Genomic DNA, 18,391 nt, shown 5'->3' with positions numbered 1-18,391 from the left:
AATCCAACAATTAAAATAATCATTAAAAATATCCAAATAAGAGATTATATTTACTCAAAATTTGTAAAAATGAAACAACAAAATATACAGAACGAATGGAAAGACACTCAAATAGCACAAGACCTCACTAAAAGATCTAGAACAAGACGGAAACAACTAATTCCTTTTCTAAGTGAATTAAGAAAAACTGGCAAAGATCCTAAACTTCGAGGCGATACCATACTGTTGGATAAATTTTCTTTGACATATAGTTATGTATTGGAAGGGTTGGTACTCCAGGATTCTTTCAAACCATTTTTTATTACAGAGAATTCTACTCAATGACAAAGGTCCAATTTAACTACTCCTATACAAGAACTAAATCTTAAGAAGACCCAACTACTAAATTCTTTACCCAATAAATATAATAATAACGGAAAATTTCCTGATTCTACCTCTAACTATATAATCTCCCAGCTTGTGATAACTAATTGGAACTCTCAAGGGCTAAAGAGTAAAATTAATACAAAAGACTTTATATTGATGATAAAGAAATCTGATATAATAGCAATCACAGAAACTTGGATGACAACTTTTCCTACATCATTGATCAAACAGAATGAAAATTATCATATAATTACGCAAATGGCTCAAAAACCAAAGGGACCGGGACGTCCTTTTGGGGGTTTAGGTTTAATAATTAAAAAATCATTGGGAGAAATTATATATACCCAGAAAAATAACAATTATATTATTGCTCATCTACGAACTAACAGTCTAGAAACAAACAATTTGAAAAATAAAATTTTGGTTATTATGTTAGTATATGTTCCTCCCGAACAACAGAATATTCTTTTTGAAATATTTCGGATATATGAATNCTCGAGGTGAGCAAAAATAAGCGAATTTTTTCAACGATAGGGCTATATTCGTATTGTATTTTATTCTTATCGGATAACCCGATTTACAGGAGTCGTCATGATATTATAAAACAGATTTAACACTAATATTTTAAAGATTAATACAATAGTCACATTTTCTCGATTATAATGCACACTTTCTTTTTTCTGACTTAATTAATTCGACTCGGTTCTTTTCGTTCGCTCCTCAGTTACGTGTATTACGTCATCAATATACAAATAATAAAACTAAATATGATCAGATAAAAATATACAGATTTTGTAAATAATAATATGCCTAAAAATCAATTTTTATGCTTTAAAACCGAGCTTAAAATTTAGTAAAGTAAATCTGCTATTCAAATTTTCTAAAAGAAAAAGCAATAATGATAATTATGCATAATTGTTTTTAAAGAATTCCTTTTTAATAGCAATTCTAATGATAATTTCACATAATTATTGTCATTCTTCTTAAAGTGTTAAGAATCATAGAAAATAAATTATTCAAAATACATTTTTCTTCTATTATTAAAATGTATTTTTGAAAAGAATAAGATTAAAAATTATTAAATACAGTATATTTTACTTTAAAAAAACAATCAATAACTAATCACCAATCTAAAACCATTAATTTAATACAGAAAAATTAGTTTAGAAATTAAAATTTTTTTTATTTAATTAGAAACACGATTAGTTACAAAAGAATAAGCTAAATTAAAAAATATATAAAATAACCTAGTTTCACATAACAGAAGGAAATACCTTCATACATTGATGAGAATAATACTGCATGCATCTATTTAACAGGAAAAAGCTAATCCATCACAGCAAGTGTGCAGGAACAACCACTTATTATTGACTGTGATTAAATTAAATTTAAATTGATATAATGGATGCTTCTTGTCATTTAAAACTAAAGACAATGCTTAGCAAATTTCGCAATATGTTCAAAATCAATTTCTTTACACTAATGTATTATCAGTCGTTAATTATTATGCATCAAATCTTAGAGTAAAGTATTATTACAGCTTGTGTGAATTAAAAAAAAATTTAAATAAGAATGTTTAAAATTCAAAATTAATTATGATTTAAATACTGTTTTATCTATATACAGTAAAACCTGTCTACGGAGACCACCTACGGTTCCTTCAAAAAGTGGTCTTTTAGACAGGTGGTCTTCCAATATAGGTGGTGCTGTAATACCGTATTTCTGTACGTATTTTGCGCACTTTTTAGCCATTTCTACTAAGAAAAACTCGAGGTGAGCAAAAATAAGCGAATTTTTTCCAACGATAGGGCTATATTCGTATTGTATTTTATTCTTATCGGATAACCCGATTTACAGGAGTCGTCATGATATTATAAAACAGATTTAACACTAATATTTTAAAGATTAATACAATAGTCACATTTTCTCGATTATAATGCACACTTTCTTTTTTCTGACTTAATTAATTCGACTCGGTTCTTTTCGTTCGCTCCTCAGTTACGTGTATTACGTCATCAATATACAAGTGCGTCCTATCTCTCCATCACTTTGCTTTTGGTTTTCGTTAGTTTAACTTATTTTAACTTTAAAAATACTGTATTTTTTAAATATTTAATATTTTATTAATTAATTAAGAAAATATTTAANCGGACCAAAAATCGATGCCCGCGGTCGCGTTACACAGGTGGTCGTTTAATACAGGTAACTTATACGAAGACTCTATGGATAAACTATTCCGTGCCAGAAATTTTTGCCCGTTTTGGCAGGTGTCCGTCGAATGCAGGTGGTCGCCTAAGCAGTTTTCACTGTATTTTGAATTTGATTTAAACTAGTAATAATGAACTGATGATATCTAAATTTACATTCAAAAGAAAAGTTCTTCATAGTAAAGATATGTTGCTAATTAATGTACTCTTAAAGTTTATTATTAAGTAAAATTATAAAGAAACGTTAATAAAATATTGTCTGTTTATAGGAAATTATTATTAATTATTACTAATTATTTTAATAAAGAAGCAAAAAAAATAAAATAAAAATAAAAGAATGAAAAGCTGCTGTTACTACAGTTTTAGATAACTAATATAAGCTATTACTTCATTCACTTTATAAAATAATAGAATTATCTGGATATCAGGTGAGATTTATATCATCCAATATTACCTCTCTCAGTGCCTACAAACAATATTCTATGAATAAATGATTTTTTTTTAAAATCAGAAATGTCATTAGTAAAACAAAAACCGTTTCATTAACACAACATAATGCAGGAAAATATATTAAATTTAATTAGGATTATAGTTTATTAACAGTTTTAAAACAAATTCTTATATTTACATCGAAATTTATGTGAAATATGTTCAAGGAGTGAAACATTGGCTACCATTACCTTGACAACTAATCTTATTATCATCATCTTCTGAAATATAACAAAATCGATATTGTTTTATTGTGGGCGATTACTGATTTTATAGGAAAAAAAATGTAGCTGATTAAAATTTTATTCTTTGAAACATTAAGGAATGGTCGTCGTTAGCGTGAGTTTTTGCGGTTCGCTATAATACGAAGGTTATGCTTTCAATTCAATTCTGCTTGTTCATATTACTGTAAAATCTGTATTGAGAAATCTTTCTCCGAAGCAAATTGACAAACGATTTCCTGAGAGTCTTACAGGAGAAAAAATATTTTTTTTTTGTATATTACAAAATATTTTGTTTTCCGTTTTGGAATTGCATTTGTTGCAATTACGAAATCGCAAAACTAATAATTAATTACAAATCATTTAATAAAATAAACATTCATTACCAAGAGAATCTAGCTTTGATATCCGTCCGAGTTCTATTTACGTTTTCAGGACGCCATGGAGAATCAATTACGGAATATCGGAAAAAAACTTGTAAAATCAATCAAAGAAGGTTACAGGAAGTAAGCGAAAATTAATTATCGTAAAAAACCAAAAAAATATATACTGTGTATAATAATAATGCCAAACACAGAATTTGCAAAATCCAAATCTTAATACCAGTCACAATTCGTGAAGGTTAAGAATCTGAAAAAATCCCAGAACGATAATTGTTTAATAAAAGTATCGTGTTTTCTCGATTCTAACGAACACCTGACTTTCGAGAAGTCAAACACCCCAAAAAACGTTAGCTTGCGAATATAAAGCGCGCTCTATATCCAAAACACATCCGCAAAAAGTTAATATGAAAAACATTTTTTGAAAAGCGTTTTATTTTTATGTTTACAGTGCTTCACGATATCCCGCATTTCCATGCATGGTGTTTGGATAGTCGGTGGAATCACGCTCGACAGTCCATACACCATCGTCAAACTTTTAGGCTTACGGGAAAGCGGCGCCAACGTCACACGTACACGTTTACACGTTTAAAACGTGCGCCTCAACCTCTCTATTTATGACTCCGTTACCAAGTATAGAGAACTTGCGAACTTGTTTGTTAATATGGCAACGCAATACTTGTGCGATCTGCCTAGGGAGATGCCTTCCGGGAGGTCTTTTTAAAGGAAACTGGCCCCTATTTAGGTGTTACAGACGTGGAGAAAACCCGGAAAACACGTGGCCAGCCCGTCCGAGCGAGACGCGAACCCACGACAGAACTCCCTGTGTTCAGGATACGAAGACGGTGGGCCCACCAGTGGCCAAACGAACTATAACAACGTCGTAACACACGATAATTATCGATCAGAATGAAGAACAAAGAACACAAGTGAGTCTGCATTAAGTCGACTTCTTGCCTGATTATATTGAGCACCCTAATTTTTGAAACCAGAAAAAAATATGAGCATTAGAATCGAGAAAACACGATTCTGATTGGGTTTTTAGATTCATTACTCCAATTTGAGTATTATAAAATTATAACTGATAACTCATTTATTAACAGATTTAATTTATTAATTACACACACATTATTCAATACGTCGATTTAATAACAAAGAAAGTTACGAAATGTTTTATACGACGAATATAATTTAAATATATGTGATAATAGCACATATGAGCTAATGCACGAAAATCGTAATTTCGATTCTTAAAATTTTTAATATCAGCATTATGTAGGCCTACCAAATTCAAATCTCTCAAAAGGTTTACATTATTAAATATGAATTAAACAACTTCTGAAATAAGTTTTATATTTTTCGGTTTATTTTTCATAAAAAAAATGTCCAATATCGAAAAATCACGAACCTGAAAATTTTGCGAATGGTGATAGCATTCATCTTTTCGTTTCGCCTTTAAATTCTAAATTATGTTAAACTGAAATTTAATTAAATACTTTTCTTTCGAAGAATCAAGCTTTTAAACGTAATGCGAAAATAAAATAATGCAATTTTGAGAAATTATCCTTCGAATATTTTTTAGTAGTTTAGTGGACTTTATAATATTAATTTATATCAGCATTCTTAAAACATTATAGTTATTGCCTTTCTTATAGCATATTAAAAAATTTTCACGACTTACGATTATAAATAAACAAAAATAATAGACGTCTTTTAGTAGTGGGCCTATATTAGTTTATCATTTTTAATTTCTTTAGTTTATTTTTTAATATTCTACAGCTGAAAAATATGGATGGAAACTGTTACTCTTTTAATAATTATATTCGAAGATTTATACACACAATGATACAGGTATATACAGCAAAAATATACCTTGAGCTAGGATACTATAATATTATTTAAGAAAAAATTATAGTTTAATATATTTGATATTAGTTTTAAAGTTATTATTATTATTATAATTAAAGATTAAAACTTTTGAAAATATGCAGATCTATTTCAGTGTAAAGAAAAAACAAATCAATATATGGATGACTATCAAACACTGAAATTATTGCACACGTTTCAACTATGAAGGTGGTTACTAAAAATATCACTTAATATTTAAGATCTCAGTTAATGTTACAATTTATAAAATACTGACCGAAATAAACTATTTTTTCTTAATTTAAAAATTGTGATAAACTTTTTAAAAAAATATAGATACTATATTTATATAATACAATTCAACAATTTTAAAATATTGACAAAAATTCAAATAATATAGTTAAGTTCATTAAGTTATTCAGCTTGCTATATGTTTATCGAATATGGAGCATTAATAAAATAATAATTATTTCAATAAAAATGTTTTTTTATAAATATTAATTAATACTTAAAAAATCCTCATATTGTTGTAATTAATTTTAATGTTATAAGCTCTAACTTATAACTAATTTTAGCAATGAAACCTGTTCCATAATGAACACACCCCAAACACCAAATTGGCAGAGATGTCTTGGTTTATTTTAAGTAGTGAAGTGAAGGACAAAAGTGCAGTGGAACAGACAGACAGAAATACATGAACCAGAAATCTCCACTTAACAAGGTAAAGAGAAATTCTCATTTGAATGCCTGACAAGATTTTGCTAGGTGAATGAGCTGATATTTAGGATCATGGCTGTCTGATAAAGTGAACAGTTGAAATTTTGTATTAACTTCCTGATTCAGAAATATGTTGTCTATTATTGTCTTATGTATCATATGTATGATAATTTCTTCTTCTAAATTTGTTAAAATTAAATAATAAAAATTTTTTTTTTCAGACAGAATAATTAACCAAGAACATCTATAAAATGTATTAAAACAAAAATAAAAGAATTAAGAATTGTTAAAAATATTACATCTTTTCATATATGTATTTTAAAATTAATTTTTTTAAATTTCATTTATAATTTGCTCATGTTAAATTAATCTTTTAATTTAGCATTAAATTATAAGGTTAATCAAAACTTTTTTAAAATCAAACAATCTCTAATTTTGAAAATTTATTATGGGAGAGGTCATACCAAGTCATGTAAGATTTTATTTCTGTAACAAATAATAAATAAAAATAATAAAAATCTTATCAATTCATATTTGAAATTGTTCTCATTTTTTAAAATTCACATTTTTTCAATTACATACAAAATATAAAAATACTGTTCTTCATATTATTGACTTATAATTGAGTTTTCTCAGATCAAATTATATTGTAGTAGTACTGTATAAACAATTAAAAAAAGAATAACTTCTTATTTTCCTATTCAACAAAATCCATTTTTTATATTAAAATGCTTTCCATTCAATGAAATTTATTGTAGTCTCATGAAAACTAATAGTATTCTAAGTATATTTCTTTCAAACCATTACATTTAGATTAATTTACTTCAGAGATATATAACAGAAATTTATAAAATAATTACATAATAAGTAATTCAGTTTGCAGTTTAAACATTAATAAAAAAATACTTTACTACTAAGAATAAAAACAATATTTTTATTAAATTAAATCAAATTTTACAATACAAAATTATTCATTTATTTTTCTGCTTGTATATTACCTATAAATTTTATTCAATTACAGATAACTATTAAAAGATTTAGAAAATAATTATTCCATTTTATATATAGAGTTATTTTCTAAATCTGGAAATAAATAAGATTCCCCCCAAAAGAAAGATGATAAAAAAAAATCTTCATTTAAATGCATTCTTCTATTTCAGAATAAATCAAATTTATTCCAGTGAAAATATTGATTAGAAGGGTCAGTTGCATATCCAGGATTTTGAAAATATGGGAGCTGTTCAAGACAAATTTGGGGAACCAAAGCTTATGCCTTACTGCTTTTTGGATAATTCCACTCAATTACCTTAGATATGTTAGAATTGCTTTAGTTATCTAGTTGAAATCATGCAATATATATTATATTATNATATATGAATTAATGTACAAAAGTCTTTACATAGCAGTAGGACGAACGTCCGCACGTGTCGACAGACAGTAGTTCTAACAAAGGAACAGGTTAAGACAAAGGGTCATAAAACCTTTTGTTTGGTTATTGGGTAGGTCCCTCTAGTGGGTCAAATTGGTATGCGTCGAGAGTATCGACAGAGCTAGGATACTATAATATTATTTAAGAAAAAATTATAGTTTAATATATTTGATATTAGTTTTAAAGTTATTATTATTATTATAATTAAAGATTAAAACTTTTGAAAATATGCAGATCTATTTCAGTGTAAAGAAAAAACAAATCAATATATGGATGACTATCAAACACTGAAATTATTGCACACGTTTCAACTATGAAGGTGGTTACTAAAAATATCACTTAATATTTAAGATCTCAGTTAATGTTACAATTTATAAAATACTGACCGAAATAAACTATTTTTTCTTAATTTAAAAATTGTGATAAACTTTTTAAAAAAATATAGATACTATATTTATATAATACAATTCAACAATTTTAAAATATTGACAAAAATTCAAATAATATAGTTAAGTTCATTAAGTTATTCAGCTTGCTATATGTTTATCGAATATGGAGCATTAATAAAATAATAATTATTTCAATAAAAATGTTTTTTTATAAATATTAATTAATACTTAAAAAATCCTCATATTGTTTTAATTAATTTTAATGTTATAAGCTCTAACTTATAACTAATTTTAGCAATGAAACCTGTTCCATAATGAACACACCCCAAACACCAAATTGGCAGAGATGTCTTGGTTTATTTTAAGTAGTGAAGTGAAGGACAAAAGTGCAGTGGAACAGACAGACAGAAATACATGAACCAGAAATCTCCACTTAACAAGGTAAAGAGAAATTCTCATTTGAATGCCTGACAAGATTTTGCTAGGTGAATGAGCTGATATTTAGGATCATGGCTGTCTGATAAAGTGAACAGTTGAAATTTTGTATTAACTTCCTGATTCAGAAATATGTTGTCTATTATTGTCTTATGTATCATATGTATGATAATTTCTTCTTCTAAATTTGTTAAAATTAAATAATAAAAATTTTTTTTTTCAGACAGAATAATTAACCAAGAACATCTATAAAATGTATTAAAACAAAAATAAAAGAATTAAGAATTGTTAAAAATATTACATCTTTTCATATATGTATTTTAAAATTAATTTTTTTAAATTTCATTTATAATTTGCTCATGTTAAATTAATCTTTTAATTTAGCATTAAATTATAAGGTTAATCAAAACTTTTTTAAAATCAAACAATCTCTAATTTTGAAAATTTATTATGGGAGAGGTCATACCAAGTCATGTAAGATTTTATTTCTGTAACAAATAATAAATAAAAATAATAAAAATCTTATCAATTCATATTTGAAATTGTTCTCATTTTTTAAAATTCACATTTTTTCAATTACATACAAAATATAAAAATACTGTTCTTCATATTATTGACTTATAATTGAGTTTTCTCAGATCAAATTATATTGTAGTAGTACTGTATAAACAATTAAAAAAAGAATAACTTCTTATTTTCCTATTCAACAAAATCCATTTTTTATATTAAAATGCTTTCCATTCAATGAAATTTATTGTAGTCTCATGAAAACTAATAGTATTCTAAGTATATTTCTTTCAAACCATTACATTTAGATTAATTTACTTCAGAGATATATAACAGAAATTTATAAAATAATTACATAATAAGTAATTCAGTTTGCAGTTTAAACATTAATAAAAAAATACTTTACTACTAAGAATAAAAACAATATTTTTATTAAATTAAATCAAATTTTACAATACAAAATTATTCATTTATTTTTCTGCTTGTATATTACCTATAAATTTTATTCAATTACAGATAACTATTAAAAGATTTAGAAAATAATTATTCCATTTTATATATAGAGTTATTTTCTAAATCTGGAAATAAATAAGATTCCCCCCAAAAGAAAGATGATAAAAAAAAATCTTCATTTAAATGCATTCTTCTATTTCAGAATAAATCAAATTTATTCCAGTGAAAATATTGATTAGAAGGGTCAGTTGCATATCCAGGATTTTGAAAATATGGGAGCTGTTCAAGACAAATTTGGGGAACCAAAGCTTATGCCTTACTGCTTTTTGGATAATTCCACTCAATTACCTTAGATATGTTAGAATTGCTTTAGTTATCTAGTTGAAATCATGCAATATATATTATATTATTTAAAAAAGTCAAAACTAATTGCTTTGGTATCATTTTAAAATAACAAAACTAATTGCACCACCATAAGCACTCCCTGGACACAGCTGAAGTGGGAACAAAATAGTTTTTTGATAAAATAAATTTCATTTTCTTTTGAATTTAAATAAGTCAATTGTTACAAGTTCAATTTTGTAATTTATGAAAAATCCAACTTTTATAGATGATATTCAGTAGTTAAAAATTCTTAACATTTTAAATAATTTTTTAGACAAATAATTATATATTTTAATTTTATATCTAGTTTGATTAGTTCTTTTAACATAAATATCATTTAACAAGATTTAAAAGTAATAAACAAGTTATATCAGATAAATCTTAAATATGTTCAAAATAAAAAATGCTTTAATAAGTATTTGTTATTTGTTTATATTAGTTTTAAAAATGTTTGATTTATTTATAAGTGTTATAATTATCTAAAAACAATTAAGCTGGGTGATGATGATAAATGAACTCCTACTTATATACAGATTAATGTAATTAGCTAATACAAACAATAATTTCATAGGCTACATTTTAAAACATATAATCTGATTTAGCTGATTATAATCTTTTAACATAATCATGGTTACAGAATGATTAAAAATTTTCCATTCATATTTCTAATAGCTAAACATAATAATAATCTCAATGCTTCCTTTTTTCAATACAATATATGTTACTAAAATTATAATTTCTCATACATATAGAGTCATAAGAATATGATTAAAATTACTTTATATAGAACATATTAGTATAACTGTATTTAATATTTTATCATTAACCAATATATTGTATATGTGCAAATTAAGTGTGTTTGTGACCTATACTTAATGAAATAAAACATTTATATTGTCATATTTTTTTCATACAGATAAATTACTATCTATCAACTCCTTGCAACAATGTGGTCATTACAGAAATTATTACATAAAAAAAAATAGAATTAAAACAAATGGGTATTAGATGCAATCAATGAATTTTGATATGTCATAACAGCAATAAAACCAGTTCAGGAAACCAGTCTGAATTGCACAATAATTTGGAAAGATAATTATTATATACAATAGTTGAAATACACCTTTTTATGTAATTAATTGATGATTTGATTTTGATTTTTCTTACATAGATAATAAAATAGTTTGATTTTTATACATCTATAACTATAGTAACTAAACTATTTAGTTAAGCAATAAAGTTTGTACTACTACATATTCATTATAAATAATCAAGTCTGGTTATGTTGATTAATAATTTAAACTAGGGAAACTTTATCCCACTTGCTTCATTCATTTTTCCACCATCTCTGCTAACTTGTTCAAAAATTTCACAACAATTTCACAACAATTTCATCGATTCCTAGTGCCACCATTTCATTTTTTTTTTCTTTCTGTGATGGAAAAAGTTGTGGAACAATTTTAAGCTAAGAAGTCTTATAAACTTCCTTCTTACAGGTTCAATATGAATTAATGGTAAACCTGCTAAAATATTAAATGGTACTGCAAGACATTTCATCACTACCAAATGAATTATAAGGCTACTCTTTAGGCTTATAACATACTGTATATTTACATATAACTACAGTTTATGTACAGGTTTATATCAAGGTTGAAGGTTATTCATCCAAAATTGCAAAACTCCAATATTTCAAAAATGTTTCTTACACTTACCCACACACAATAATTGAGTTTTCCATATAAAGCTAGAAGACTTTGCATATAGTATAATTTCAATATTAAAAGATCAAAANTCTCTCCGATAGGATCCCGGCTGTTTTTTAACCCGGGAAATTCTTCTCATCCTTGGAAATCCTGCAAATTTTTTAAAAATTCATTTTTTTTTATTTTGTATTAAAGTTGAGGAAATTTTGCAACAATTTAAATAGAAAGTATAATTAACTCATAAACCGTCAGAATACATTTGTATTTATTAATTTTAAGCTTGCTTATTAGTTTTTTAAATTTTTGCTTATTATGGCATGTCACAGATTATCAATAATCAATATGTAGATTTGTGACAGGATTCTGTAATATCTGGAATAATTGTGCTTATGCTGTCTTATTTTTTAACCATGCCCAGTAGCTTCAATAACTGCATTTTACTAGGTTGTGCAAATTGGGCAAGGATACAAACAAGTATGAAGAAAAACTTCATAAACCTGATTATTAAAGCCAAATGAACTGTCGAATTATTGGACTGTAAGCTTGATGTTGCTATTAAAGCAGCCAAGGTAGACAAATCAAGAATACTAGACAGCATAAGCAATAGAAGTACTGTAACGCATCTCAAAACAAACTAGAAAGCTTCCAGGCTACAGTTGAAAAAACACATTAATGCATTTAAGAGAAGATGAATGTTAAGACGATTCCACCCACATCAATTGGATCGAAAAAGGAGTTCTCCTTATCAGGACTTTTCTTTAATAAAATAAGAATCAAATTGAGTGATCAGAGGGAGTATTAATCTTAATGCAAAATATTATTGTAAATTTTTATAATATTTTTATTAAAAAAATGAAAATTACCTTTTAACTTAGAAGTTTGATCTAAGTTCATTTTTTTCTTTAAATTTTCAACTCAATTCAAAGGCATTTTTGTCGTAAGCAGTTCCCAACAAATTTTAATAAATTTTTTTCTATTTGTGAAAATTTCTACATAATTCAAAGGTAATTTTTAATATATATTTTACACGGCATTATTATTATTATTTTGAAGGTTGCAGGATGTATTAAGTTACTTAAAAATGAAAAATTATAAAATAAATCTTAAAACTGAATATCTTAAAAATAATTAATTATATCCCAGGATCCTGGGAAACAGTTCACTTTTTACCTGGAATCCCGGAACAAGCAAAAGACCGGGAATTGAGGAACCCTACATGTATATGTGTCTATGGTGGTATTGGCAAAAATCTCAATGGCAAATGAATGTGTGAAATGCAGAGGACAAAGGATTTCACTTGTTCTTAAAGATATTGGGATAAGTTTAGACAAAGGAAATGCTGTTGGATGAGTTTATAATATTGAGTTAAAAATTGCAGACAACATGCAGTTTTACATAACCCAAACTGACTTTAACACAGATAATCCATAGCTTTATTTGCAGTAAATTACAGTAGTTAGATTATCTAATTTTTATATCTTTATTCCTGCTAAAGTAAAAACTTTAAAATAATCTATATATTAAATTAAAATGTTTGACATATAGAATGATTGTTTAGTAATGGTGTCAAGAGAAGCTAGGTGTTAACAAGAAATTATATTGTCATTTGTCTTTATAATATTGTCATGGTTGTATCAATTGACTGTAAATAAAATTATTTATGCTTATTTTCAAAAAGAATATTAATTGGACAACATTTAATGAAAAATGAGCCACATCAAGGGATTTAATACAGAAAATACAACTTACAGATCTTATACTAATAATCTGTAAATCATTTAAAAGAATTTGTAAGAAAGAATTAGTTCAAATTGGAAATAATGCAAAGTCAGTAGAAAGACTAAAGAAACCTGACATGACATAATTAGAAAAATCTATATCAAATATATTTAATATAGTGTATATGGTTAAGGTTACACATAAATCATATTTAAAATAATTCATTTTTTTTGTTTATATTTATTTAACAAACAATTCAAAGTTCAATTATAAGCACTACTTTTATAACTATTCTGTAAAAATAAATGTTAATAATTCTTAAATAATTTGCATTTTCTAGTCCCTTATCAATATTAACAGTTCTTAAATTTGATTTTTTGGAATTCAGTTATTTACTCCATTAATTAAAAATACTTCATATCAGAGTTTAAAAATTGTTCAACATATTCGTAATTTTTTTCATATAAAAGAAATATATTATATTTAGTAATATACTGAAATCTTAATAACATTTTCATTTAAAATTCTTTTAAATTAAAAAAATATTTTGCTTATTAAAAAACAATGTTAACAAGGAAACAGATACGCATGTTAATGATATCATCATCATTTTTAAAAATATTTTTTATATAAAATTCTGAAATATATGAGATGGACAAAGTCTCTATCTATTTTTATGTAAATTGTTTATATTTTTTCCCCCCAGAGCCTTAAAATAAATACAGAAAAACACATAGCATTAGTTATTTGGCAAATCCAGGGAAAGAAGTGCAATGACATTGGAAAAAGGCTGGAGTGGATATGGATGTAACAGACTGAGGCCAGCTAAATTACAGATCTAACTCTTTTGGATTTCTTTGCTTAGAGTATATCAAATCACAAGTCTAAAAAATAAGGATTAGAACTCTGAACAGTTAAGACACACAAAATGATGCAGATAACAATGCCCTACAGGTTACAAGATGTGTTTCAAAATGCCACTGAATGATTTGAGCTATGCAGAAATACTGATGACTGTCATATCAAATCTTACTTGTGATAATTCAACAATTTTTACTAATCTTTTATTCTGTAATTAAATTATTTATAATTTCAATATGTTTCATTAAGATAGATAAAGACTATCTCCATCCTGTATATCTTTATATTATTATTTATTTAATTAATTAATTTATTTATTATGCATACTGGATACACTCCTTGATGTGGGGAGCAAAACCATCTCCCAAAAAACAAAACACTTAAATACATAACACTTTATATTATTATATACTTTGTAAATTACTTAATTAAAATTTTTAAACTATTACTTCAAAAATTTTTAAATAAAATCTTTCAATTTATCACTTTGTTTTTTTGCATCTTAGAAAAGCATTAAATTAATTTTTAATACGTAATATTTGATTTTTATGATCGAGTCATTTACACAAAGTTATTTATTTCTATGTAAATAATATTTATTCGCTCTTTCAATATAATTAAATTTTATTAGAACAAAAATAGTTCTCAAGGCTAAAAAGATGATAATTTTATTATTAGATAAAGAAAAGAAAAAAAAAGAAATAAAATTCACCTGACTAACTGTTATTTCACCAATCACTTTATCACCATATTCTTCTCGAAATTTCTTCACCCGTTTTTGGTGTTCAATTATTTTATTTGCCAAAATTCCTTTTAAATCCTAAATAAAAAAAATTTGGTTAAACCTTCAATGTATTTTTAATACATTACATATGTAAAAGTATGTAATGTATGAAAATGTGAGAAAATGATACTACATACCGTAGAATCGGAAATATTTCTATTTAGAATAGAAACTGGAACAATAACCTAAAATAAATAAAAATAAAACCTGTAACATATACAGTATTTCAAGTAACATTATAACAATCAATAATTATTCAAATAAGTAGACAACAATAACATTTTATTTATATTATATACATATAAAATCTAATTTCATTGCTTTTTTTTAAATTTGAAATATATAGCAGAAAGAAAAACATTATATATTATAAAGAATTCTATGCAATTATAGTATACTAAAATATGTTCTATCATTAAAAAGAAAAGCAACACAAAAATAAATTTAAAAAGGTGAAGATGTATGCAATCTTCACTAATTTAAAATTATATGTTTTAATCATTAAAAATTTAATTGAAAAGCATACAGTTTATTATATATAAAGTTAACAACTTAAGTTTATTTATTATTTTAAAACATTGTAAATTTATTATATAAACTTATTAAAAAACTATAATATAGCTCCTTTATAAATAAAAAGAACAAATTACAATTACTCAGAATTTAATCTAAAAAAAAAAACATTTTGCTGATAGTTGTTAAAAATATACATTACATATTAATAGAATGATTATTTTTAAATTTAGGTAAACAAACTTTAATCTTTAAAAATTTCAGCTTATTAAATATAATTAAATAAACTATTTTAAAATTTAATTGAAAAGAATAACTGATCAATGTGAAAAGGTTATCTAAGAAGGTCAAGTGTAGTAAAGATAGGACATTTGTGTTGATTCTCCACAGTAGCTTAAATTAAACATCACAAATCTATCATCAAATAATCAAAGTTCTAAATATACAAAGGGACAATATTTAAAATATTTATATTAATTTATTTATTGTAAATTATTATATAATTTTAATTGTTGTAAATAAAAAGTTTTATAAATATAAACTTCATGTTTGATATTAGTTTTTCTACTTTTTTGATCACAATTTTTAAAATTATGTATTATGTAGATGACCTAAACATGTAAATTAATGATGACTAAAAATATTAAATAATTTAGAATCAATTTAGAGCAATGCATTTTATTTTTTTTAATTAAAATAAAAATATACATAAAAGTAACTAAATCTTACAAACCTTTAAAATGCAGTCTATTTTATAAAATGCTATAATAAAATAGACTGCATTTTAAAGGTTTGTAAGTGCAGTTAGAGAAGAGTTTAATTAAAGTATGTATATTACACAAAACATGAACATTATACATACACTGTTACTTTTAAATAAAAAGATTTTATTAATGAATATTTCTAAAGTTAATAAATGAAAATTTTTCAATTTGACAAATCTTAAAATAAAACAAATTTTGAAAAATAAATATTTCTATGATATAGTTGGTATTTATAAATGTATGCAAGTATCAATTTTATTTGACTTATAAAGTAATTTTAATAAGATACAACTAAATACCAAAGATTTGTACAATACATTAAAAAAAATTTTGTTTTCATAACATAAGATTTATTTTAACTAAATAAGATTTATTTATTTATTAAGAAAGAAGTTTATTACATGGTATAATATACCATTTAGTACAGTTTTATTTTTAAGCAAATATGAGAGTATTTATATATATTTATAAATTCTCTTATATTTTCATATGAGATACAAATTATCCTTCTGTTTAGAGTAGAAGAAAAAAAAAATGAAATTTCATATCAAACATTAGTTTCCACTTTCCAGTTAGCATTGTCTCCAAAAAGGGGATTTTGTATGGAATTTCTAGACTATTAGTTTCTGAAGTTGTTTTCCCATACTGACTTCCCTTTATCCTTCTCCCTTCAAACCTGTTTTCTTTCTTTCCTAATAATACTTACATCTTGAATGGTGATACTATACCGTAATGTAAAAATTTGTAATCAAGGAAAAAGCAGTCAAAAATAAAAGCATTGTTTGAAATTTGCATATTTAAAAAGAATTTACCTTAATATTTTTAAATTAATTGTGGTTTAAAACATTTAAACTATAAAAAATTTAAAAATGATCTAAATATAATCAAAATTTTCAATTAAGAAATCATCACCACTTTTATTTAGATGTTACTATAATTTTAAAATCGGAATTTGATCATTACAATATATTAAAAGTGACATATTTAAAAATAATTTGGAGATATAAAAATTTCAATTATTAAATAAAAGTTTTCATGGATCATAATTATGTTTATATCTTACTAAATATATTTAAACATTTTTTAAAACTATTTTCTAAATTTTTAATATTAATCTACCATATTTTTTAATTTAAAAAAAATTATATTCAGTAATGATTTTTTAAATTTTTAATAAAGAAAAAAACAATTTTTTAACGATTTGTGATATTTAAACTAATTAAATTAACAAAATCAGTATTAATTCTACTTAGTAATGAAAAAAAATAATAAATATATAGAAAATTATGAAAAATTATACACTTTTAGCATTACGCGTTTATAAATTGTTTAAACATGTTTACAACATTAAAAATAAATTTGCAATAATTATACGTATTTGAATCTTTAAAAATTAAATAATAACTTATTTTAAAAAGTTATTACGTTCGGACTTTTTGTAAATCTCATTAAATATCGACCACGTATCAATTTAAAATTTAAATAAATCTTATAAAAAAAATTAATTTTTTAAATTTTAAGTATAACTTTATTAAATCTCTATTTTAATAAAAGAAAAACATTATAAACATAAAATAATTTAATATAATGTATGTTTATTATGTATAAATGTATTTTTGCATCACAAATTTCATTATAATTTTATAAAATATATAAACATCTTAAAATGACTAGTGTATTAAAATATAATAGAAAAATCAATTAAAATACAGTAATAGATAAAAGTCAATAAACTTATCAATAATGTTTGAAATCAATACATTAGCATCATTAATTAATAAAATAATTATTGATAGTAATTTTATAATAGAATGCATACAGCATTTTTTATAAGCAGATAATTCATTTTAATATTAAATTTGACTATACCAATCAATGAATTTAGTAAGATGGCTTCTAATATAATAAAAAATATCCTTTTATAAAATTATTAGACTCTACCTGTGATTGTATAACAATTCTGCTTCCAAGTATTCTAAACAGAGCCATTTTATAATTTATAAAGAAGTTAGATACACTCTAAACCGGGAATCAAACGTTAACCTTCGCTAATTCCAACCGAATCCAACTCCAATCTATTCTTCCTATGAATGACGTACATAAAAGGTGACTATTCAAAAACGGAAACGCCTCGTATTTAAAACGATAATTCGAAGAATTTATACGTTAATATAAGTAATAAAAATTATATTTATAATTTAAAA

General features: G+C 24.4%; 1 protein-coding gene across 1 annotated transcript; it reads right to left on the bottom strand.

The window, feature by feature from the left end:
* Positions 1-14,733: 14,733 nt before the first annotated feature.
* On the bottom strand, positions 14,734-18,292 carry LOC111632715 (probable citrate synthase 2, mitochondrial; the record flags this gene model as incomplete). Its single annotated transcript, XM_023377223.1, has 3 exons — positions 18,129-18,292; positions 15,048-15,095; positions 14,734-14,946 (listed from the first exon to the last, which is right to left on the bottom strand). Coding segments are annotated over exons 1-3 (309 nt in total), but the record flags the coding sequence as incomplete, so codon positions are not given.
* Positions 18,293-18,391: the final 99 nt, after the last annotated feature.

This window comes from Centruroides sculpturatus, unplaced genomic scaffold (genome assembly GCF_000671375.1).
Source record: "Centruroides sculpturatus isolate CEXI.00-Female unplaced genomic scaffold, Cexi_2.0 scaffold839, whole genome shotgun sequence".
Lineage (NCBI taxonomy): Eukaryota > Metazoa > Arthropoda > Arachnida > Scorpiones > Buthidae > Centruroides > Centruroides sculpturatus.
Note: the sequence above shows the minus strand (reverse complement) of the source record. Positions and strands in the feature narration are given on the sequence as shown.